Source organism: Leptonychotes weddellii, chromosome 3 (assembly GCF_054177405.1).
Source record: "Leptonychotes weddellii isolate Sample4059 chromosome 3, ASM5417740v2, whole genome shotgun sequence".
Classification (NCBI taxonomy): Eukaryota; Metazoa; Chordata; class Mammalia; order Carnivora; family Phocidae; genus Leptonychotes; species Leptonychotes weddellii.
The window spans coordinates 59,854,745-59,880,217 of NC_138371.1; the positions used below are offsets into that span (position 1 = coordinate 59,854,745).

General features: G+C 33.6%; 1 protein-coding gene across 3 annotated transcripts in view; it reads left to right on the plus strand.

The window, feature by feature from the left end:
• The window catches only part of LOC102728737 (sodium channel protein type 1 subunit alpha), a 126,035-nt gene that overhangs the window by 90,940 nt on the left and 9,622 nt on the right, over positions 1-25,473 (plus strand). For all 3 annotated transcript variants that reach the window (XM_081814262.1, XM_081814259.1, XM_081814260.1), the window contains 6 exons: positions 7,905-8,028; positions 9,722-9,876; positions 11,649-11,822; positions 14,164-14,286; positions 21,348-21,629; positions 24,004-24,057. In XM_081814262.1, coding sequence (XP_081670388.1) covers positions 7,905-8,028; positions 9,722-9,876; positions 11,649-11,822; positions 14,164-14,286; positions 21,348-21,629; positions 24,004-24,057 — 912 coding nt within the window. The remainder of the gene's footprint in view (positions 1-7,904; positions 8,029-9,721; positions 9,877-11,648; positions 11,823-14,163; positions 14,287-21,347; positions 21,630-24,003; positions 24,058-25,473) is intronic.

Below are 25,473 nucleotides of genomic sequence, written 5' to 3' on the forward strand. Positions count from 1 at the left end.
AACCAACCTTGCAGCCCAGGAATAAGTCCCACTTGGTAGTGGTGAATAATCCTTTTAATATACTGTTGGATCCTATTGGCTAGTATTTTGGTGAGAATTTTTGCATCCATGTTCATCAGAGATATTGTCTGTAGTTCTCCTTTTTGAAGGGGTCTTTGTCTGATTTTGGGATCAAGGTAATGCTGGCCTCATAAAATGAGTTTGGAAGTTTTCCTTCCATTTCTATTTTTTGGAACAGTTTCAGAAGAATAGGTATTAATTCTTGAAATGTTTGGTAGAATTCCCCTGGGAAGCCATCTGGCCCTAGGCTCTTGTTTATTGGGAGATTCCTTAGTGGTTATGGGTCTGTTCAGGTTTTTTCTATTTCTTCCATGTTCAGTTTTGGTAGTTTATACATCTCTAGGAATGCATCTATTTCTTCCAGATTGTCTAATTTGCTGGCATATAGTTGCTCATAATATGTTCTTATAATTGTTTGTATTTCTTTGGTGTTGGTTGTGATCTCTCCTCTTCCATTCATGATTTTATTTATTTGGGTCCTTTCTCTTTTCTTTTTGATAAGTCTGGCCAGGGGTTTATCAATCTTGTTAATTCTTTCAAAGAACCAGCTCCTAGTTTTGTTGATCTGTTCAAATGTTCTTTTGGTTTCTATTTCATTGATTTCTGCTGCTCTGATTTTATTATTTCTCTTCTCCTGCTGGGCTTAAGCTTTATTTCCTTATTGGTTTTTAAATCGACAAAAGTACTTGTTTGAGAATGTTCTAGTTTTGCTGTTATCCAATTTTTTTAGTATTTTATTAGAGATGGGTTTTTGCTACACATCTAAAAATCTTTGCCTTCCCTCTTTGAGTAATTGTGTTATTATTCCAATGAAATAAAGAATTTGGATACATACCATCTTTGATTTCAACAATGAAAAATATATGGATATATTGATAAAAATACATAAAAATGGTTGTGAGTGTTTTAATACCATTCTCTTAGCTTCTGATAAAACAAAACAAAGAAAAACTAAAGAGGGACACTGATAATTTGAATAATGTAAGTAATAAAAGTAAATGTCATGGATGTATATATTATCTCATAATTTATACATGCAGAAAATTCATATTTTCAAGTGCCCATGTATATATTTATATAAATTAACAATATACTGGATAGCAAAATAAACCTGAATAAATTCAAAATAGAAGATATCATATAGGGTTATTATCACAATACAGGTAAGCTAGAAGTCAATAGTAAAATGAAAAAGTTCTAACCATTTGAAAATTAAGAAATTCCCTCCTAAATAAATATTGGGTTAAGGAGAAAATAAAATATATAAATAGCCATTTGGAAAAAAAGAACATTTTCTGTCAGAATCTGTGGAATAGGACCAAGCAGTATTGAACATGACAAAAAAACTTAGTTTGAGAAATTGGAAATTAAACAAAATGAAGGGAATATAAGTAGAGAAATTAATGACTTGTCAATGTAGCAGATGATATTAGGATAGCAGGTGGTTCTTAGAAAAGAAAACCAATAAAATACACAGACTTTGGTATGGTTGGCAAGATCCTAAGATGACCCCAAAAACTCTTGCCCTTGTGTAATCCCCACTCCTGGGCGCAGTGGAAACCTGTGACTATGATGAGATATCATCCTGTGATTATGTTATGTTTATGGCCCAAGGGAGATTATCCGGGGTGTGCCTGACCCAATCAGAGGAACCCTTTCAGAGTAGTTTTCTCCCACTGGTCACATAAGAGTAATTGAGAGAGAGATGCTCTGGCTAGCTCAGAGGAAAGACTGCCTATGGGGGCCTATGGGGCAAGGAACTGTGGTGGCCTCCACTTATTGAATGGTTCAAGGCCATGAGCTAGCAGGACAGCAGGAACTTCCTCTTACAACTGCAAGTAAATTCACTCTGCCCTTAGCCCATAAGGTTGGTGAATCCTGAGCCTTGGATGAGAACTGCATTCCCAGCCAACACCTTAACTTTATCCCAGTGAGACCCTGAGTACAGAATCTTACTGTGTAATACCAGACTTCTGACCTACAGAAACTGTGAGATGATAAATTGGTATTGTTTTAAGATGCTAAATTTGTGGCGATTTGATACACAGCAGTAGAGAACTAATTTATTTGGCAAATATTACATGTTACGGAAACAAATGACTCTCTGTTTATAAAGTGCAATTGCGGTTTGATAAGAACACAAACACTCCAGTAGAAAAATAGGCAAAAGACAGGGACAATTGACAGAAGAAAAAAACATAATTGAAATGAATCTTAAGAATGATTAACCTTAATTTTAATAAATTAATATTAAAGTAACCATAAAGTACTTTGTACATTTCACTTTGGTCAATAAAAAAGAAAAAAAAATGCAGCAAAGGAAAAGAAAAAAAGCCCAGATAAATAATGCATTATGCTGATGAAGGGTTTCTATGAGACAGAGACTTAACGCGAATCTCAGAATATAGTATCTCCCAATAAATGTTTAGTGATTAAATGAATATTGCACATAGCGCTGGTACAGAAATTAACTTAAAATTATTAACTTTAAATAAAATTAACCTAAAAAAATATGTGAGTGGTTTCTCTGTTTCCAAGGTGGGAGTAGCTATTACTTTCTTCTCTTACCCTTGGTCAGAGATGATCAGGAATTTTTCTAGATACAGACCCAGCACCTCTGACTCATCTGTGCACACACAGCAGCCATACCCACCCTGAGCTTTTATTGCCTTATCTCTTCCTGAGTCCAGGTTTGTCCCTGCATTGCCTTCTTATCATTTTCAACATCACATCTCTCTTGTATTATTTCAAATCCTAAAAGACTATGAGTTGTAGAATGTTACAACGAGAACTTGCCTGGTTGGCCTACACCTTCTTCCTTAGGGTTAAAGTCTACGTCTCCACAGAACATAGGTTGGAAACCTCTTTTCTGTAATAATGACAGATACCTTTTATTGCAAGATGAATATTAAACATTTACATGATTGTTGATTGAGAATTTAACAGTACAGTTCATCATCTGCAAAAACACTGTTTCTCTAAATTCTAAAGTACACCAATGACTAAGCATGCAGTGTTTTTACATAGAACTTATAAGAATTAAATGCTTGAGTTTCATCTTGGTGTCTTTCTCTCTTGTTTTTATTAACTATCTTATCTTTGAAAAAAAGGTCTTGGTGCCCTTATTTATTAATGTTTTTATGTATTTTGATTTATTTTTATTTAATACAATTATTTAATTCATTAATTTTAAACTTATTTATTAATGTTCTTTATTTAGCTCATCAATACAAACCCTTGTTGCCTCCCATGGATGGCCTAGGCACACTTCAGCTCAGTCATTTCTGCATCTGTTTTATTTTGGTTCATTTTCTTTTCTCTCTCACACTAATACTCATTTATTTACATCATGTGTAAACTTCTGGAAAAAGCACTGACATTTCTTTCTGGTTAGGGAATGTTTTGTTTTGTTTTGTTTTGTTTTTTGTTTGTTTAAGCAGGAATGAACAAAATTTAATTTTTTTTGTTTTAGATAATACTTAAATATTAAGAAAGCTAAAATTTTAAAATTCAAAATATGTTGGCTAGGTTTTTCTATACATTATATTTACGTAATGATTCTGATTTTACCTTTCCAAGAACAGTAGCCCAGGAGGATGGAAAGGCAACCTATAACAGTCTCTGGGGCTTGTACTGTCTTCTTAGGCCAGGTGTCCCGTAGCAGAGCAAAGAATTGAAGTGAAGAGGCAAGTGTCCCCTCCGTTCCCCTCTCCCCTGCTCCCTTTTGTTTTTATTTGAGGCATTTCCGAATAACAAATGCAAAATTAGATCTGGATATAAAAAGCTAGATGAGGACGCCTGGATGGCTCAGTCAATTGAGTGTCTGCCTTCTTCCACTCGTCATAATCCCAGGATCCTGGGATCGAGTCCCACGTCAGGCTTCCTGCTTAGCAGGGAGTCTGCTTCTCTCCTTCTGCCGCTGCCCACTGCTCGTGATGTCTCTCTCACGCTCACTCTTTCTCAAATAAATAAAATCTTTAAAAAAAAAAAAAAAGCTAGACGACTACCCCAATTCAGTACTGTGCTTCACTGGAGAAGCCCTGGCACAGACAGGACATGAATTGCCCCTCATCTATAGGGACAATGTGACGGAAGTCAAAGTCACACAAAAAAGTCATTTGGGATCTCTGAGCAAAAGCATAGCTAGCATCAACTCCGTAAAATGAGGGGATTTGACCAGACAGTCTGTCACATGACACCTGGTCCAGAAGGCTAGCTTCTAAGCTCCGCTTGCGGAGCTGGGAGGACTCGCCCCCTGTGCTAAGGCGGACGCAGAAAAGAACGTCTACTATCATCCTGTGGCACAGTTAGGGTCGTTTATCTAGAGTAGATTCATTGGCCTGCACCCACCTGTCTGTAGTTGGATCTTGCTAACCTTCGCTTGTCACTTTGTCTGCTGTTATTATGACTTGAACATTGGGGCAGGTTGCCCTGACGGCATGAGGATCAGGGTCTATCTTGCGATGGTATGGCTTACCAGGCTTTCTCGCAAAATGTTGATTTGGGAAGTTATGTAAGCCAAATATGAATAGTACTTTTTAATGTAATTTCTAATCATGTCCCACTCCCAAAAGATATACAAATTCCTTCTAGATTCCAGACATTAAACTGCTTCATTTTGAAAAATGATACTTACATTAAAATGTTACTGGAGGCCTCTTGTTCTAGCATGTGTTCATTGTTGGCAGTTCTGCACCATCTCTTTGGCATGAGCCACACCTGTAAGTCATCAACTACGATTTCCAGTTTAGATTTTTATCAAAGAGGACAGAGATTTTAAGAACCTTATAAAGCAACCTGAATTTAGCATCCTTTCAGAAATGCATATACCCAGTCCCCCTTCGTTTTTTTTAGCAATTATACATGCCCAATTTTATGACAAATTTTTTTCATGTGTATGTATATGTGTGGAGAATTTGCCTTTATTAAATTTATATAATGATTTCAACTTAGTTTTTATGGATAAAACAAAACTATCTTTTCATTCATTTTATCAAATTATGTAAAAGTAAATTACATAATTACACTAATTTAAAGTGGTACAATGATTTGAAAACAAACCTAACTTATTCTTGATAAGCAAACAACTCACTTGGTGAAAGCAGAAATGCACAGGTGTGATAGAATGTAGCCAATCATTTGCGTGATTGCATCACACCAAGCACATCGGCAGTCATTGTGTCTTACAGAGAAAGTGACAACTGTTGGTAATGTGGTAAGTCAATTAGAGTAGAGGCAGGTTAGATAAAAAGCAGTATGTGCCTAAAGGGTGGGACAGATAAGGTGGTGAAGGGGGTTTAGATGAGAGAGTGATTATTATTCTTCCACAATGATGGGCAAAAATACCCACTATGAGCAATAGCCAGAGAGCATTAAGAAGTTCACCTTGCTTAAAGCACAACTTCTGTGAAGGATAGATTTGCTAAGTTGGAGACAAAAAGCTTCATCGGGCAGTAATACATGAAACACAGGTATTCACCAAATATTTATTGGGCATCTAGCATAGAGCAGGCTTTGTGGTCCACAAAGTTTTAGAATTAGGTGAGGCTACAATGAGGATGATCATTATTAAGTATAGCTCTCCAAAGAAGTGACAAGAATGAACAGAAAGCTCATAGAAATTTGGAAGATGAGACTGAGAGAAGGGTTATTTCAAAGGTAGAATTTAACAAATTTGACTTTAGATGACTGCCAATATTAGAAAAGATAAAGAATAAAGGAGAGTTTGAGTCTGTTTGCTCAAAGAACAATATTGCAAACAACCAGCATCAAATTTGGTTAAAGGAGTAGGTTTAGGATAGGAAAAAAAAAAGAAAAGTCATGACTTTAATTGAGAGCATGCTGAGTTTAAGTAACATTAGGTACACTTCTACTTTCTTACAGTAGTTCAGGCAGACTGTAGAATATAATTATATGGCTTGAGAAATGTTTGGAAATTAATTTGTAAGCATGTATAGGATCACTTGTAACTGGTAACATATTACATATTGGGTTGTACAAGAAGAATAGCTAATTTTAAAGAATATTCTTAAGAATAAAGTTTGATAGGGGCGCCTGGGTGGCTCAGTCGTTAAGCGTCTGCCTTCGGCTCAGGTCATGATCCCGGCGTCCTGGGATCGAGCCCCGCATCGGGCTCCCTGCTCCGCGGGAAGCCTGCTTCTCCCTCTCCCATTCCCCCTGCTTGTATTCCCTCTTTCGCTGTGTCTCTCTCTGTCAAATAAATAAATAAAATCTTAAAAAAAATAAAAATAAAAAAAATAAATAAATAAATAAAGTTTGATATATTGGCAATAGCACTCTCATCTGTAGAAAATCTGAACTTGCTAGACCTGGAGTAACTCTGTGCATAAAAAAGGTAGCAATTTAGGGCGCCTGGGTGGCTCAGTTGGTTAAGCGACTGCCTTCGGCTCAGGTCATGATCCTGGAGTCCCGGGATCGAGTCCCGCATCGGGCTCCCTGCTCGGCAGGGAGTCTGCTTCTCCCTCTCATGCTCTCTCTCTCATTCTCTCTCTCAAATAAATAAATAAAATCTTTAAAAAAAAAGGTAGCAATTTATTTTATCATCATCCAGGCAGGACACATCAGAGGAGGATACTTATGGAGGCAATTAAGAGGCATTTGATAAAATTAATTTCATATTATTTTAGGTTCACATCTTTTTACCTTAATACTCACAGTGGCTGATTGGAAATCTGAAAGCTAGGTGACTAATAATGGTATTTGGTAATGGGTACGAAGTTTGATATGGAGACTGATATTTGGCACCGTACGTGAAGAACTGTGATAAGCAAAAGGTGGATTTGTCCAAAAATTTTAAAGCCTTTTCAAGTATTACTTTAAAAAATTTCCCTGTGAACTGGGTGCTATATGTAAGTGATGAGTCACTGAATTCTACTCCTGAAACCAGTATTACACTAGATGTTAACTAAAATTTAAATGAAAACTTGAAACAGACAAGCAAAAACAACCAAAATTTCCCTGTGAGTTGAAGTAATGCTATATAACAAAGGGTTTTATTATTGCTTTCACATAAGTTACTATTGTGACATTTGCTTTATAACAAGTATATAATTAGTTTTGCAGAATTACTGTAAACAAAAATTAAATAGAACTCATGTCTACAGCTACCAAAAAGCTAGCTTGTTGCAGCTGATGAAATAATTTCCATGAAGATACTGAATATTTATATCATATAAAATGCCATAATGAGTTTGTGGTGTGAACAGATGTCTTTGTTTTTTGTTTTTCACTTCAAGATCGAATTATAGATTCTCGTCACCTGTTAGACTGAACTTGCTATTTTTTCAATGGATTATTTTCAGTTTTAAATTGATGGAAAAGTTATAAGTGTGTCAATACACTGTTTCAGAAACGGTGTGATTGCACAGAAGACAGAGCATGGACTTTGGGCTCAGGAGTAATTCTCTCAAATATTGGCTTTCTCACTTACTGGTTATATGATGTTAGACAAAGTATATAACCTGTCTGAGCCTTAGCTCCCTTAGCTGTAAAATGAGAACAATTACACTAACTTTCCTTCCCCCTCACCCTCCCTCTGGGGCTCCTCTAATTCAGTGGTTTGCTTAGTACCAGTTCCTGATGGCCATTTGTAACTTCATAGCATAACAATTTGATTTCATACTAACACTGTGAGTAACGGAAAAGGAGATAACACAGACAATTTCCTTATCTCCTTTTCTTATTCAATCCGTCTTTCCCTCAAACTTAAAATCTCTTTGCTTCAAGGAGAATCCAAAATCAGTTCATTGCACCAGTTCTTTCTTTCTAGACTATTAGTTACTGAAATTGAAGTGACTTACTTTTTATGTCCATCTCATGAACAGAAACTGAATGGAAGCAGTAGTAGTTCCTCTGAAGGCAGCACTGTAGACATTGGGGCACCTGCCGAAGAGCAGCCTGTGGTGGAACCTGAGGAAACCCTTGAACCTGAAGCCTGTTTCACTGAAGGTAAGAAAATGACCTCTATGTTAATCTTCCATTTAGAGAGTGCAGTTTTTTTTGTTTTGTTTTGTTTTGTTTTAGTTGTTGATCACCCAAGATGGACCGTTCATAATAGAATAGAAACTTTAGTAGATCTATTTCAATTCCCTCCAATATGCTAACAGTTTTAAAATCTATTGTTATTTTTGGTGAATTCTGCCCATTATGTGTAAAAGATCACAAACATGGAGAAAACTATTTTTAACGTAATCAAAACTAGTAATTTATATTTTTTAAATAAAATGGTGATTTCACAAGGAGTGGCATCTTAAACAGTAATCAAAATTCTCATACACAGAATTTGCCTTAAGAATAACTTTCTGACTACTAAAGTTAAATGACTTGCAAATGCTAAACTGTGATTTTTTAACAAAATCATCATTTTCCAAAGCTTACTGGACAAAGCAGGAAATAAGCACAGCCCATATCCGATACCTGAACGGTACCTAGTTGAGCCTGGTACAATATGGACAACAGTTTTAAGAGCTTTGTTTTTCCCATGACTAGCATTTCCCATGGTCTGATTTTCCCGAGAATTTGACTTTTGAAGATATGAATATATTTGCATATTCTCTATTTAGTGATCTCTTCTTCATAGACCAGATAAATATTGTTTCCATTTCCCAATATAAATTCCACACATCACTCAAAGTCCTTCTCAAAACTACCTTCATCTGACCATGGTGGAAAAGAGCTTATTATTCCTTATTATGCCTCTCCACAGCTATTAATAAATATACCCATTTAATTCATCTGATAACTTTTGTATATTATCTTATGAGAGCTCTTCTCTTTCTGTTTTGAACTGTTGTATGTATCTTTACTGTCTTTTTCTCTCCATCCCTTCCTTCCTTCCCTTCCTCTCTTTTCTTCCAGCACACTTGACTTTTTCTTTTTCCTCTTTTGTTTTTGTTTTTTTGTTCTGTTTTGCCTTGAGGTGAGTTTCCCGAGTTTATATCTTTTCTTGAAAACAAGAATGTAAGGTTCTTGGTGGCAAGGTCCATGTGCTGTACCTTTTTTTTTTTTTTGCCTTTTTAAAAAAAATGTTATTTGTATCTTCCATGGTGCTTACAAAGGTAATCACAGATAGTTTGAGTGAGTAAAACACTATAAGGAAGGCATGACAAATCAAAGCAGCACCAAGCAATCATATTTTAATGGACTAAATTAATTTTGAAAATTATATGAGCTTTTCTAGAAACACCACAAGAAAACAAAGCAGTAACAAACCCAGCATTATTGGGGGAGTTCTACATTATTATTCCATAACCTCTTTAAAAGGGAAGTTCTCTATTTATCACTAATCCTCATTTTGAACTCCTCTACTAGAGTGACTTCAACAGAGTGCAATAGAATGACATAGTACAAGGCAAAGCTATTTTACACTTGTTTGTACTTTACAAAGTTCTTTCTTGGACAATAAGAGTTGAGGCAGAAAAAGCAGGTATTATTAGCCAGGGAACTGTTTAAGGAGACTGAATAATTTTCACAGCTTCACACAGCTAATGAATGTGCTCTTACTACTCCAGGCTTAGAGAGTTAACCTAGCAAGATGGAGATGGTAATTGTAGTGAGAAGATGAATCAGGGACATGCTAAGGAATATTACTAAAGCCACAGAAGTTACTTCATCTACTCCTGTTTGAACATTATACTTGCAGGCTGTGTACAAAGATTTAAATGTTGTCAAATCAGTGTGGACGAAGGGAGGGGAAAACAATGGTGGAACCTGAGAAGAACGTGTTTCCGAATAGTTGAACATAATTGGTTTGAGACCTTCATTGTCTTTATGATTCTCCTTAGTAGTGGTGCACTGGTAAGTGAATATTAAGCAAAAGTGGTACAATATTAAGTTTAAGATAATCTAATACTGATGACTTATTAATCATTTCTAATGCACTGTTACAGTAGCCAATGCATTTTTTTCCCCAACCCTCATCCTGCATCCATTTTCATTTTCATAGTGTCAGCCATTACCTCTGTTTGATAAATCTCAAACTGTTATCTTTACTTAGGACTTCTTCCTTGAATATATATACATCTCTATATCCAACCATCCATCCATCCATCCATCCATCCATTCACTTACCTCCTGTCCACCCACCCACCCACTTTTCTACCTGTCTCTAACACATTTTTCATTACCCCACATCCTATCTTCCAGATTATAGACTTAATGTTTTAACTATGCATTTCTGGATTTATTTCTACTACATATACATACAATTTCTAATAAATTATTGATTAACTTTTGCTTACTAGTAAGTAACCTAGAAAATTTGTCTCTCCGGCTTATTATAACCAAGGAATACAAATACTCAGTTGCTCATATTTTAACAAGAAGGTAAGCATGGCAACTCAGTGTAGTTAATGGAAGTCCTGTGATGGAGAATATATAACTATTCTGATGAATATTGCCTCTGAATGGTATTATTATTATCTCTTTATGGACAGTCAGTAAGTCCTTAGGGACCACTTCTCTGTCCCTTTTAAATTGTGTCCACTATTCTTATGCTACTCAGGAAACAATGAATATTGGTAACAAAAAATATTGGGCAGCATGCCTAAGTGATTCATTTAAAGATTGCTTTCTCTTTATACGAAGATGGTTTTTACATCAAATTAATTTATATTTGTATGAAAATCACTTACGAAAATATAAAGCATAACATATAGATGACATTTTAGGGAAACACTGGCACAAATAGAATACTTAAGTCATAAAGTAGATAGATGACAGATAAAATGAGCTTGTCTGATTGAAATATAATCACTTAAGTTTCTTTAACTTACATTTATAATTAGGACATAAGCCTATATTTTCCTCCATATTTCTCTGATTACATAAACTTTGTCTGCATGCCACTTTATACAAGAAATAGTCTTTTGCCCCTGAAACAAATGTGAGACTTAGGTGAAAAGGATAGAGGTTCATATTAGAAGCACACATATCATGATCTAAAATGAAATATATCTTCATCTTATCATCATTGTCATACCATATCTCTACTGAGAAATATAAATGATCAACAAAATGAAGGGGAGAGAGGGGGACAAATGAGCCCAACTATGTAGTAAAATTGGGCGATGTGATGATCAATTACAATTTCTGCTTTATGAAAAATATAAACCTCCACTTTTTATTTCTTCAACCTCCTTTTTATGGCAAAAAAAAAAATCAACAGGAGAAAGCAAAAGAAATGGAACAAAAGGAATAAATAACTTCAAGTTGGGGTAGCACCATCAGGATATGACATCAAGAATTGTTTCCTAAACAAGTCAAATTAAATCATGAGAATTATGCTTTTACCTCTTTCTTCCGACTATAATATCAATAGAGAGTATAACTTTCCCCTGATTCATTAAAAGACCTTTGAGAGGAAAAAAATTTTAAAAACAGCAATAACTGCTACTCTTCTACCCTCTTACTCCAATGAGATGTCATACCTATATATATATATATTATATATAAAATCAGGGAAAGCATATATATATGTTTCTGATCATATGTATATATATATGATCAGAAAAATAGCTTAGAAGGTATAATAGTTTTAGAAAGCTAAAATATATAACTTTTCTTTATAGGCATTTGAAGATATATATATTGATCAGCGAAAGACAATTAAGACAATGTTGGAATATGCTGACAAGGTTTTCACTTACATTTTCATCCTGGAAATGCTTCTAAAATGGGTGGCATATGGCTATCAAACATATTTCACCAATGCCTGGTGTTGGCTGGACTTCTTAATTGTGGATGTAGGTATCCTCTGTATCTTTGTCTTTACATTCACAGTAGTTTGTCTGACCCATATACTAATTCTAGAACAGTGAATCTGACCAGTATGCTGTGTTGACCTACTAGACACTAATCTAATTTGCTGAATGATAGTGTTGTAGTAAGAAATAGGCTTAGTACTGGTTTAGCACTGGGGGGATGGGATCTATGGTGGTTGTCTAGGATAAGAAGAAAAACAACACAGCAGTTTGTAGGGAAAGTGGTGAAATAGGGTATGTGGCTTAAATTCCTTATATTGTGAGTCAGACGGACTTGCGTTTAAATCCCGTCCCATTGCGGAGGGGTCGTGTGCCAGTGAGTAAATTACTTGGCTCTTGACTCTTGAAACGATAATAACAGTAGGGACAGTGATGACGGTGGGAGCTACCGTCAATTTTTAAAAATTCTCTTTGATATACTCAAAGTTTTTCAAGGGGAGGTTTAAAGAGTAGATTATATAGATTATACTCCGTTAGAGGCAGTAAAGCGTACAGAGTGTAGGGAAAACCTCTGCTTCATGCAGCAGCAGGAGCTTCCCCTAGGATGTTGACTCAATTCGCGGCAAGCCTGTAACACGCCAAACAGCCCTTCTCAGAAATTCCATGCCCAATGATTAATAATACTTCATCTCCCCTAAAACAGGTGACTGCCTCTGAGATTTATTAAACAAAATGTTTCATGCTATCAATTTGGCATAATTTCAGCTTCAGAAAAGTATGTCCAAAATATCGCAGATTTCATAGGCAACAGTTTTATCCCCAAAAGATAATAGATAATAATCCAGCAGGACTACGCAGGTTTATTGTGGAAAGTACTTCTAGAGCTAAGAGTCATGCATATGTTACATCTCCTGAATTGTGAACAAAGGCAAAGCCGGAGCTATTTAAAGCTTAATAATGTTACTATGAAATGAGTAAATTGAGAAAAACCTCAAAAGAATAATTGCTTCATCATTACAAAAGAAAAAAAATTCTAACATTGAGGTTTCATTAGAAGTTATATCATATTTCAACTCCTCATAATTTTTCACACTACATTTTAAATCTAAATATAATTTAACTCTTGAAACTCTGTGAGTTTTGCTTTTCTCTATTACGCTTATTACATGTCTGAAATTTCAGGGAAAGAATGATGATTTTATTATTATAAGTTGGATTTTTTTTAATTACTAGATTACAAGCACTTTATTTTTTACTTATTTTTTATTGAAGTATAGTTGACATGCAATGTTACATTAGTTTCAGGTATACAACATAGTAAATTTAATTGCCTGAAATATATTAAGAAAATAATTCTATAGAGATTTTGTCATTTTGCAATAATAATATTTTATTTTTCATTGTTCTATTTTAATTATTTCATAAGGATCAGTGTATCTCTCTAAAAAATGCAAAAAAAATTATAGCACGTTGCAAGTAATATAAAAAGTATATTTAAATATAAGGCAACTTAATACACTGAAAAATAGAAAATTTTGCAAAAATAGTGTCCAGTGTATGTGAAACTGTCCGATATTAGTCACTTTCAAACCAAAGAAATTATAATTCTGGATATGGAATTTTGGTATATTTTTTATTTAGAGAATAGACACCTAACATTTTTATTTCTTAGTACTCTCATATTTCATACAAATTAAGTAAATTCATTGATTTATTTACTTGGCAAATATTTGTTGATTATCCATTTTCAGCCAGGTAACCATGGCAGAAGCTATAAGTTAGTATAGAAAAATTTGAGGAAGTTTTATGATGGAATTATTTATTAAGTTACATTGTTTACGCAAGAATAAACTTTAGAGAAAACACAGGTGTTAGCAAGACAAACAAAAAACTCACCTTCAAAAATCAACTGCAAAATCAATGTGCCAAGTTATTAATTTTTGAGAGTATCAATTATAATTAGTTGAACATACAATGCAGGATTACAATTTCTTGCTTTTGTATTTTATCACTGGCCATACAAAGCCCTAAATTCACCACAACTTAATAAAATAAAAGAAGGATGACCAATGACCTTTTCTTACACCTGAATTTCTTCCTTTTTTAAATTAATTTTTATCTAGTTTTTTTAACTAATTGCTCTACTAATAAATTAGTTTAACAATTAATAAATTATATGACATTTAAGGTTTTTTTATTCAACTACCTTTAATTAACATCCTGAAAACACTTTTTTTGCATCAAGCTAAAAATACTTCCTTAAAATTTTAAAAGCTTTATGGGAAATATGCAACCATTGATCTTCTGAGTAATTATAAGCAAAAATCATACTTATTATATAGTAAATTGAATCATGATTTTATTTCCTTATTTATTGGTGCAGGTTTCATTGGTCAGTTTAACAGCAAATGCCTTGGGTTACTCAGAACTTGGCGCCATCAAATCTCTCAGGACACTAAGAGCTCTGAGACCTCTGAGAGCCTTATCACGATTTGAAGGGATGAGGGTAAGGAAAATGAAAGAACGTGAAGTATTACATATAATAAAAATTAAATTAATTACATTAAATTCTATAAAGGAAAACCCATGCATGCAAAAGGAATGGCAAATCCTTGCAAAATTGCTACTTTATCATTTTATCTGTTGCATATTTACTTCTGGGTGATATGCAAGAGAACTTAGGCCTCCCTTGAAATGATATAATATCATTTATCTGCTGTGCTCATTAAAATGACTTTATTTCCTAATCCATCTTGGGAGTTTCCTTACAAACCTGTATACAAAAAGAAGCAAATGCACTATTAAAGTACTATGTGTAATGATATGATAATAATCCACTGAAGTCTACGTTATATGCTTCTCATTTGTGATGACCTAAATTGTACTTAATGAGTTTTATCAAAAATAATGTGAATCACACATGTGCCTAAGTATAAAAGTAAAGGAAAACCATTTTGAAGTGTCAAAATTTTGTCTGTATAATGCCAAAGTTTGCATTATTTGAATATATTTAAGGGTAGCTATTAAATATTGACTGAATTTTAAACTTTTTTTTAAAAGTTATGTTTAATATAACCTCAATTTATAACTGCATTAATCTTTTTAATTGATATAAATAGTAATACTAACTTAAAGATTATATGTAAATCCACACAATTTTTCATGACAATAAATAAAGCATTTATAATATAATGAATAGAAAATATAATTTTGACTCATTACCACAGATGATTCATAAATTAAGCATAACTCAAATTTCACTTGAGGTACAGAAAATGTTACACTATTCCTTTCAAGGAAATATTCTACCATTCCTTCTGATTCATTACAGATTAGAAATGTTGCCATTATTGACCTATTATTGTCCATGCCTTGTTAAAATTCATGAAGCATTGATATATAAGATGTATAAAATAAAAAAGTAGTTCCTTTTTTAAAAAAAAGTCGAATTTTCTTTTACCAAAACAAAGCTGCTTAATAAGTGTGATACCAGTAGAAAAACATTGCTTTTTTTTTCCTGCCTAGGGTTTAGTTGTTTATGGAGATTGAGCTGTATTGAAGACTTCCAATTACATCTTCTAGTTTGTTGATAGCCTTGCGTGTTCTTTTAAAATAAGATTTATTATAAATATCACTTTTTAAGAACATGAGACTTGTCTTTAATTTCCCTAACATATGTAGAAAGTTTTTTCATCACTAGAAACAATTTAACACAATATAATACAGTCTTATTTTATTTCTCACAGAGATCTTCACATTTTTACTAAAATGTTAAAGGAAATTCTCTCCAGGGTATGTAAAAATTAAGTTTATTTTCCAATTAAAATGTCACTTTCTTTTGTTTCAGACTGGCCATTTCAGTTCTTGAGAAAAATATTATTTTTATACATTCTACTTGAAAACATATTGCCTGAATCCAAGTAATACCTTTTAAATGTCTTCTGAAATCCGAACAATGCTAAGTATTTGAAGCTGTTATAAACATTTCGAATTTAATCTTTTGAAAATGTACTAAATCCATGATTCAAGTGGCCAGATAGTCCCATGTTTAACACTTTATTTCCATAACAACATTGGTCTTGTGGGTCTACCTTTGATTTTTACAGAAATAACCTTATCTGTAATTATTAATCAATAATACTTTCTGTATTATAAGGAGAGGTTAACGTTTGCACCTGAGGATTTTAAAAACATAAACTTATTGGTGCTGATAGGAGATGAACTCATCTTTAAGTTAGAGGGTTTATGAATATGGTTACTTGCCTCTGCGACAGCATGTACACAACCCTAAAATGGCTGATCATTTCAACATGTGTTTGGCATTGTAGAGACAAAATAACCTGATTCTTGATTCTATTTTTTTTGTTTCTAGTGTTTGGATTTTTTTTTCTTTTTTTTTTTTACTTTCTAAAAAATGTAAACATGGATGACGGTGAGGATAGAGATAATAATGATGAATATAATTGGGAAGTGATATTTGAATATATTCAGAAACTCTCATTTTATTCTTTTCCCTCCCTAGCAGCATAAAATAACAATAGCTTTGTCAGGGTGTAAATCAAGCACTCGTTTTATTTTTGTTGACTTGTCATTTTTTCAAGCATGTGCTTTTATGCAACATTACCAAATAAAGCATGTTGTATTTAGTGCTTGATAAGAAGTTAGAAAGTAATAAATTATCATCACGTTGCACTTTATGTTTTGCATGTTTTATGCACATTTCTGGCTGACAGCTTTTAAACATTTATTGTATTTCAAATTTCCAGTCCAAATTTTTCAACTTGTAAAATTGAACTGAGTGAATTGATGTCGTGAATATCTAGAGTAAAATAAAATTTGTACTTAAATTTGTATTTTTACTTTCCTAATCTAAGAAATCTTAGATATCTTCTTTTTCAAAAGAACTCAAGTCTTGATTGATAGGGAAACAGAGACCATCATATACATAAAGTAACACCAAATGTTCTGTCATAACAGATTTCTAACTAATAACAAACTATATATTTCTATTTTATATAGGATAATCTTGCTCCAACTTGGATGGGGTGGAGCGCTGGTTCCTCCCCTCAGCCCTTTATTATGGGTACTGTATTACCCCTTTTGCTACCTTTCATCCTTTCACTGTGCCTTTGTGTAGTGGGATGAGGGAGGGGTTGGGAAGGGTCCTATCACACCACAGTAGGGAAAATACACTATATTCTAATCCCCTATTTTCAATTGTCTTAAATTTTCTTTTGAGAAAAATACCTTTGTGAATTTACCCTCTGTGGATTTGGACACCAACTGTTGATATCTTTATTAAGTTTCACTGAATATGATTTAGTTTTGTATATATGGAGTTTATCCATTTATGGGGAGATTATCTGATCGGTGAGGGTGGGGGTTTAGAATGAATGCGTGAAAACTTTAACTTGTCAATTGATGATGCTGTTTGAAGCATAAAAACCCTTGCCATTTTTTTACACTGGTCTGGGTCCTGAAAACGGCCCTCCAGATACCAGCATTCGATTCCCTGCCTTGTTGGTATGTGTGAGAAGATGCTAGGGTTCAATATTCCAGCTTTCATAAGGCTGGTATTGATGATGTGACCATATTCATTTTTATTAAGTGAAAAGTTATGAGGGTTATTTTCAAAATGTAATGAGACAAAAATATATTAAGAGTTGAGTCAGCCCACGTGATTTGTGTTTTAAATGGGGAAAAGTTAATGTAAAGAGATCCGCATATTTGAATTATACAGACTAGAATACCTACATAGAAATAAAACAGAAATGTCTTATCATATGTATCAAGTAGAATTTAATGCATAAACTCACTTCTTGGCATAAATCACTCCCAAGTAACTTTTTAGGATCTTAGAAGATGTCACAATGAAAACATAAATTGAATCTATAAATATGAATCTATAAAAATGAATCTATATTTTGTTTATTCTTGAAGTTTAAAAATAATGTAGAAGAAGGAGAGTTTTTATTTTTGAGAGAGATGAAGTTGGAGATTTGGTTGGATAATTGTATCATGTCTTTCTAAGATAATTATCTTAATTAAAGCCCACAACACAAATGTAGTCATTAGATTTTAAAAAAGATTCCATTATTCTTCTTCATACTTAAAAATGTGTGATTTTATTTTGCCTGCTTTTGATTTTTATTCATGTAGTTTTTGTATTTACATTAAAGAAGCATTAGAATCCATGAGTAGTATTATTTGAAGTTCAGAGATAATTTGTTCAGACAAGACATTTCTACATGTATCAAAATTCTTAACATTAATTTGTATACTTGTCAATCCTTCATTTTGTGTTGATTTAATAAAAATGCAGATAATGAACCAGATACAGAAAGAGTTTTTTATAAGAATGGATTGTGCTAGAATAGAGAAATTCAATTGATGACGTTTTGCAAAACATTTGTGAGAAGAAGCAATCTCTAGTATTAATTTATTAAGACGGTTCCTTCCTTAGACATCTTCTTTTATGCATCCTGAAACTTCAATCTGTTCTTTCCAATTTATTCAGGCCATTTCTGCCCAGTGCCTTCACCTCTTGGGAACCAATTGCTGCAGTTCCCTAGAGCCTGAAAAGAATTAATACACCTCCCTCTGTGCTGAACCAAGAAATGGCATGGGGCTCTTGGGAAGGGACAATCCTTTCTCTGACCTTTATTGCTTAATTTAATGAAATTTTAAATATGCTGGACCTTTGTATAGTAACTTTCCCAATACTATGCCAAATGTTTTCCAACATTTAGTTCTTTTATCTTCATAAAAATAAACCTTTTCTCTGGACCCAATGTAGGCCAATGTTGCAAATCATTTCCTGAAAGATGCTGCCTCAGAGTACTTGCTTGCATCATGAATTACAGAGAGTTCATTTTAACACAAAACTAATTCCCAGTTTCAAAGCAAACCTCTCAAACTTATTGGCTAACCCGTAATTTTTTGTTGTGCCCGGCTCTTTATTCTCATCTCATATACAAAGTAACATTAAAAATTCTGCTTTCATCAGTAAATGCTAAGCTCATCTTTACTCATTCATTCAACCATTTTTTCCCTATATTCAAAGTACCCTGTTATATTCCCATATTCGAAGCATTCAAGACCTTGGAGAATTCACAAGTATATTTTTGCATCTTAAGTTAGAAAAAGAAAAAGTCTCTTGTCTGTCAAGATTACAGGAATGCAATTAACTCGAAGCCAGAGCAATGTGGAACCAGATAAATGGAAGCAAATCTAAGGAGAATGAATGAGGTAGAATGGAACGAGCAAGCACTAGATGATACTTCTAGTCTACTTTCTGAACTTAATCTATCTTAGCTCATTTTTCTCATTGCCAACAGAGAACACCATACTAAATTATCTCTATGGTCCTGGCCAGAACTGGAATTCTGAGTCTTAAATTCAAAAGAGGAAACGCTCATCTTTATTTTGGAAGCTAACATGGAGGGTGAAGTGAGGCTCCATGAAAGAAGTGCTACGTGAACTAGACCTTGTAGAAGAAAGAATGTTCCAGAAAGGGGGATACTGGGCAAGGGATTTCAAAGGCATCTCAGTTGTCTGGTAATTGTATCACTTGGGTTGGCATGAGGGTAGGTGGCTAGGGAAGTTTAAACTAGAAATGTACATTGTGGGGTGATTTGAATACCAACATAAGGAAAATATTTGATGATCAGTGGGGATCCATTAATTTTAAAGTGAGACTTAGGGAGGATAAATTCATATCACATAGATGAAAGGAAGGAGAAAGTTAGAGGACTCTGACAATAGTGCCCGTATGAATTATTAGAGGCCAGAGCTAGGATGAACAGTGAAAGCGGGAAAGAAGTGACAGAGGTGAGAAAGGGCTTGAAGAAAGAAGTGTGGGACCTACAGATCGACATGAAAAGAACTTCAGGAAATAGGTATAGGTCACCAGTATTCTACCCAGGCTCTATATTGGCTGTTGTAGGTAAAAATGTGCGTTCTAACGTGTACTCTGTGTATACACAATAAAAATAAGGTGTTTTTATTTTTATTTTTTAATCTGGATGGTAGGCAAAATATTCAGAAAAGGAGGGAAATAACTAACTTGATTCCAAGTATCAAATTTTGAATCCAAGAGAAATCTAAGTGTATCCACACATTTAAAATGAAGTATAAAATAAGGATTTATTTGATCAACTGTATTACTGCAGACAGACAAAAGAGATAAGGTAAGGTGCCATGTTTCAGTTTGGTAGACAGCAGAGGCTATATCACCTGGATCTGCCTGGATGACTCCACCAACCTAAATGTTATGCTATTTCCTTACCTTTGCCAACAGTGGTTTTACTGTTTCCTTAGGCCCACTTAGCACACTGTTTTTGGAACCCCAGAAGGTCTAGGGTTCTTTGCAAACTTTAAACACAGCTCAGAAGCATAAGGAATTGGCTCATGTATTTGTTTTTTTCAGACAGGCAATCAAAAAACTTTGCTCTAAAAATACACTGGCATCAAATTGCAGATAGAAGATATTTTGATGCTTATTATTTACGATTGACAAGAATAACAGAAGTACATAGGTAGAAGTAACTTAGTTATCAGTGTTCAAGTCTGAGGCATCCTCTGCCACTTATGAGCATCTTAGGGCCTACCTTTGTCTTCCCTCTTAGCTACTCCCATGCAGGTCCAATGGGCACTGTCAAGGAGCGAGCAAGGACAGCCATCCCTACAGTGTTGCCAAATATGAAAACTCAGATCTTTTCATCTGGGATCCAAAAATTAAGATAAGAGGGAAAAAAAAACATACTCCCATAGAAAAAGAATAGATCATTATTTAGTACAGAATTTGATGTTAATCACATCAGATTTGGGACCTATATATGGCATCCCTCCTTTTCTTCTTTTCCTAAGAAACCAATTTCTATTATGTTTCATTTAAAATAAGTTTATTGAATTAAACTCAGTAAATGAAACAACTGACATGACTGGAGCTTGAAATAAACGATGTGATGATCTAATGAAATACATAATGCTAAATTGTCTTGCTTCTTATGCAAAACTTATTATTAGTCTTAGCAATGCATGAATAATTAAGGACAAGACTATAGTAGGCATTTATCAATATTTTTATATTTATATATCTGAATTTTTAATTTATTAAAGTATATTGGCCAAACCAACTTGTGTCCAATATTTTAGTTTCATTATTTAATATATTGCCTTTTTTAAAATTAATCTTCTGTATTAGGTTTCCTACTTCTCTTTTTTCTAATAAACAACAAATATTCTAATTTCATCTGGCAGCAAATTCCTCTGATTTTGCCTTTCCTTTAACCTTTTGGTACTTCCCCCTCTTTTTTAAACTTTTTTTTCTTGTTTCTTTTTTATATCGTCTGTATTTGTTTCCCTGAATGTATTGCTTAAGAACAAATGGATTTCATTTTAAGATTTTTTTACTTTGCTTTTAAGTGTCCTAGAATAGTCTCGATACTAAATAAATAAATAAATAAAAATAAAAGAAAAAGAAATACTAAAGATTACTAGGGGAATGTCTTTTCCTTTTTAACAAACAAGAATTCTGACTTTTCTTTTTTTCCATTTGTGTATTAGGTGGTTGTGAATGCCCTTTTAGGAGCAATTCCATCCATCATGAATGTGCTTCTGGTTTGTCTTATATTCTGGCTAATTTTCAGCATCATGGGCGTAAATTTGTTTGCTGGCAAATTCTACCACTGTATTAACACCACAACTGGTGACATGTTTGACATCACCGAAGTGAATAATCATTCTGATTGCCTAGAACTAATAGAAAGAAATGAGACTGCCCGATGGAAAAATGTGAAAGTAAACTTTGATAATGTAGGATTTGGGTATCTCTCTTTGCTTCAAGTTGTAAGTGAACACTCTTTTCTCTGAAATTTGTTTATTGTTTGGAATAATAACAAAGTAATGACGTACATCTAAGTTACTAAGAAAAGAGTTTAGTTATTACAAAGAAAGTTTATAACATACTTTATTTCTAATTTTGATTTATGAGTACAAGCGTATGAGCCCAGATGGGTGGCACCTTGGGTCCTTGTAAATGCAGTGCAGACATAATTGATAGTGACGAGCTATTTCAGTTCTTCCCAAAGGTTTTATTCTCTTCCTGCTCATATTGCCCTCTCTTCCCATATGAACAAGTTGGTTAATCATTAAGTTTGCTATTATTTTTCCTATTGCAACTGGAAAGCTTTTTTCGCTGATGGATCACACTCCCCAAACATACACACTTCACACACCTGATTGGATTCTAACTGATAGGTGGCAATTAACTGCTACTGAGTTGTATGATTTGAATTGAAGATCAGGGAAGGAATGATATTTAGGTTTTAGGGTTAGATCCTCATAGTAGAATGGAAATAATACAGGGTAGTACCTGAACACAGAAATGAAATACAAGCAGCTGTGGTCTCACTATAAAATGGCCTTTCAGTGCAACTATTTAAGTCTGTTTTATCTAAATATTCATGCTTCTTACTACTGGGTTTCTAAGCCTGATTTACACAAGAGAAAAATAGTTCACAGTGTATGAAAACGCAAAAGGTGGTAGCCCTTTAAGGATTTGCATTTGATGCTGCTTTTGGCAGGAACTGCCTCTCAACAAAGCAATGGCTAAAAACAGAATCTAGATTGTTTGAAAAACACAGAAAGATCCTGCTCTATTTTGGCCCCTGAAAACTCAGCTTAAAAAAAAGGCTATAAAAGTTCTTTCCTTGTGTTTCAACAGAGGCTTTAGAGCAGAAATCCATTTCTACTCACCAGGATTATGTTTTTAATTGCTCAGCCAGGAGACTAACCAAGCAAACAAACCTGCACTGGTCAAAACCCCCTTGTACTATGATACCTTTACACGTTCTTCCCATCTTCTTGTTGGAATTCCTCTTTCTCTTCTAGATGTTTCTGACTTACTCTGAATGTTTATGCAATTAAAATAGGGATTTCAAAAATCTGGCAAGTATGAATTCTTTAAATATTATAGTGGACACACGATGACATTTTCTTGAGAGTTTATCCTAACCCTTCATTAATAACCACACTTGTAAATATCACTAAAGTATATCACTTCCTCCATAAAATTGAGAAAAAAAAAGATTTTCAAGCTAAAAATGCTAAATAATTCTGGAATTGTAGGGTAAAGCTCTTGCATGAAGCCATTAAATAAATTCCACCACTGAAGAAACTCTAAAGTACTACTTTATAGTTGGCTTTATACAGAATCACCTCTGTTGATGAGCAACTCACTGAAATGTTTCCTTGAATCACTTTCTATTCCTATACCTAGTGTGTAATGGACTTGTTCTCAGCCATTGACATTCAACATTTCCCTCTCTGACATACAAACAGCTTCTGTTTTATAGCTAAGAATCATTAGTTTCTCCTCACTGCCATCACACGCACCCTTCCTTGGCTTTCTTCCCATACATCGCCACTTCACAAGTGTTAGTGTTATGAAAACAAAGATGTGTTGGGATACAGTTGCCGAAAGCTTTGCTAGACTTGTTTACTGCCTAAGAACAATCCTCTCAGGCTTCCAGGGTTAAAATGTATGTCCTATGACAAATAATAAATTACTATAAGTTATTAGACTTAGGATCTATCTTGAATCTGGAACATCAAGTGTCTACTGTATTTTTTTCCATTTTTGCCCATATTAACTCACTTTCATTAAAAACTACAGAGGAAAAAAATAGAATAAAGGACTATTTCTGGATGCTATGCTTCAAAATTCTTAAAAGAATTGTTGCAATTGTGACTTTATATAATCCCATATGATCCTCAGAGTGTTATGATCAGGAGAAATGTTAAACTTTCAGTCAGTGTCATCACCTGGCCGATAGATTTCAGCGGAGGATTGGAGATCTAAATTGTAATTGTTTTGTTGCCACACATATTGTCAAGTGTGTTGGCATTTGTGAAGCTTTCTAAAAGTATTCCACCAAATTTCTACTTCAAATTAGCATTATTCCATTAACTCTAAGGAATTGAGAAGTATTTATGAGTTGGTTATCAAGCAGGAGGATATTTCAAATAACCATTTTGTTTATTATGTGTTTTAGAAATGAAAAGCCATACTAAGATATGGTATTTGTCCAAAATCCATGTAAAATTTGTTTTGAAATGTCTTTCAAAAGTGTTCCTTTTAAAAAAATAGATAAGTAAGAATATTTATTAAACATCAAGTCTGAATTATTCCAAAGTAAAGCATGCATGTCCTTTTTAATAGGCCACATTTAAGGGATGGATGGATATAATGTATGCAGCAGTTGACTCCAGAAATGTAAGTATTCCTTATATCCTGCCCTTTTATAATATTGGTTAGGTACCAAAATTAATTCAACAGAGCATAGCAGCCAAATGGGATGATTCTATGATGACTATTTTTAAAAAGGAAAAAATATGACTCAAATTAATATTCAAGTATAACAGTGTTTATCAGAAAGATCTTACTAAAATAAATCAAAACAAATTCTTTTGATAAGTGACGAATATCCTTCTGTTGAATATTTTTCTATTTTGCTTTCTTTTTATCTACTAATTATATAATCAACAATAGCTTTGGTGTGTAGGAGCAAATGTGAAAAAATATATGATTGCTATCAGTAGTTGAAATGTATAGTTAATTCTCCATAAGTAGACGATGTGAAAAGTTAGGGATGTTGTCCACACAGCCTTAGATTTCTATAATAATCCCTTTCAAATTCATTTTTTTTACATGATTTTAGCATCCACAAATGTACTGGAGCCTTTACCAATGATGTTATCACTTCAGTGGTCAACATTTCCTTTAAGTTTGTATCACCAAGGGAAAGACCTACTTTATTTGGTTTCTCCTATAATAGCCTCTTCCAGGTTTCAAAGAGAGAATTGAAATCCATGCTTATTCCAACTCTGCTCTTCAAAACTTTGTAAAAATTTAGTATGTTTTATTAGTCTTCATCATTCTGTTCCAAAATCCAATCTGTTTAGTCTGTTATCACAAAAAATAATTTCTGTCTTTGTAATCTTTAACTGACCCGATAGAGCTCACTTATCTTTTTTGGTGTACACTTTCCGTAAGTGGCTTTAGTTTTATGTTGAGTACCCTCCTGATAGCCTCCAGAGTTATGTTATTTCATTTGTTACCACAATTTTGTTTTGTGTGTTTGGTTGGTTTTAACTCTGTTATCTTTAGAAGGACATGAATTTTTAGGGAACTACCTATCGTGACTCATTTACCCTTTATTATGTGATATGTGGTAGCTTACTGAAAACATACTGTAAGTACAATCCAAAGACTAAATTATCAATTGAGGATTCATAAGATGGGTGTCCAGTTATGTTTACTTAATCTAAAAAATTCAATGACTATTGTAATGTTAAAGGTATGATGCTGAACATCTAAATGAATAACTCAATTCTCGTTTGCCAAATAAATTCATGCATACACAAATGGTTGTGTCTAAGATAGTCTATACATATTTTCTGAAATAAAATTTTTCACTAATAATTTTTAAATTATTGAAATTCAGTACTAAAAATATTTACCAAATTTACCACTCTACTATCTGAATAGCAAGATACTAGTTATATTTATAATTACAAAAATAGATTCTAAAGTGTTCTAATAATTACATTTTTTTACATGAAAATACCTCTAAAGGCTAATTTCAGAGGCTTTGTAGCTGATTCAGAGGGAAAAAGAAAAGTACTGCTA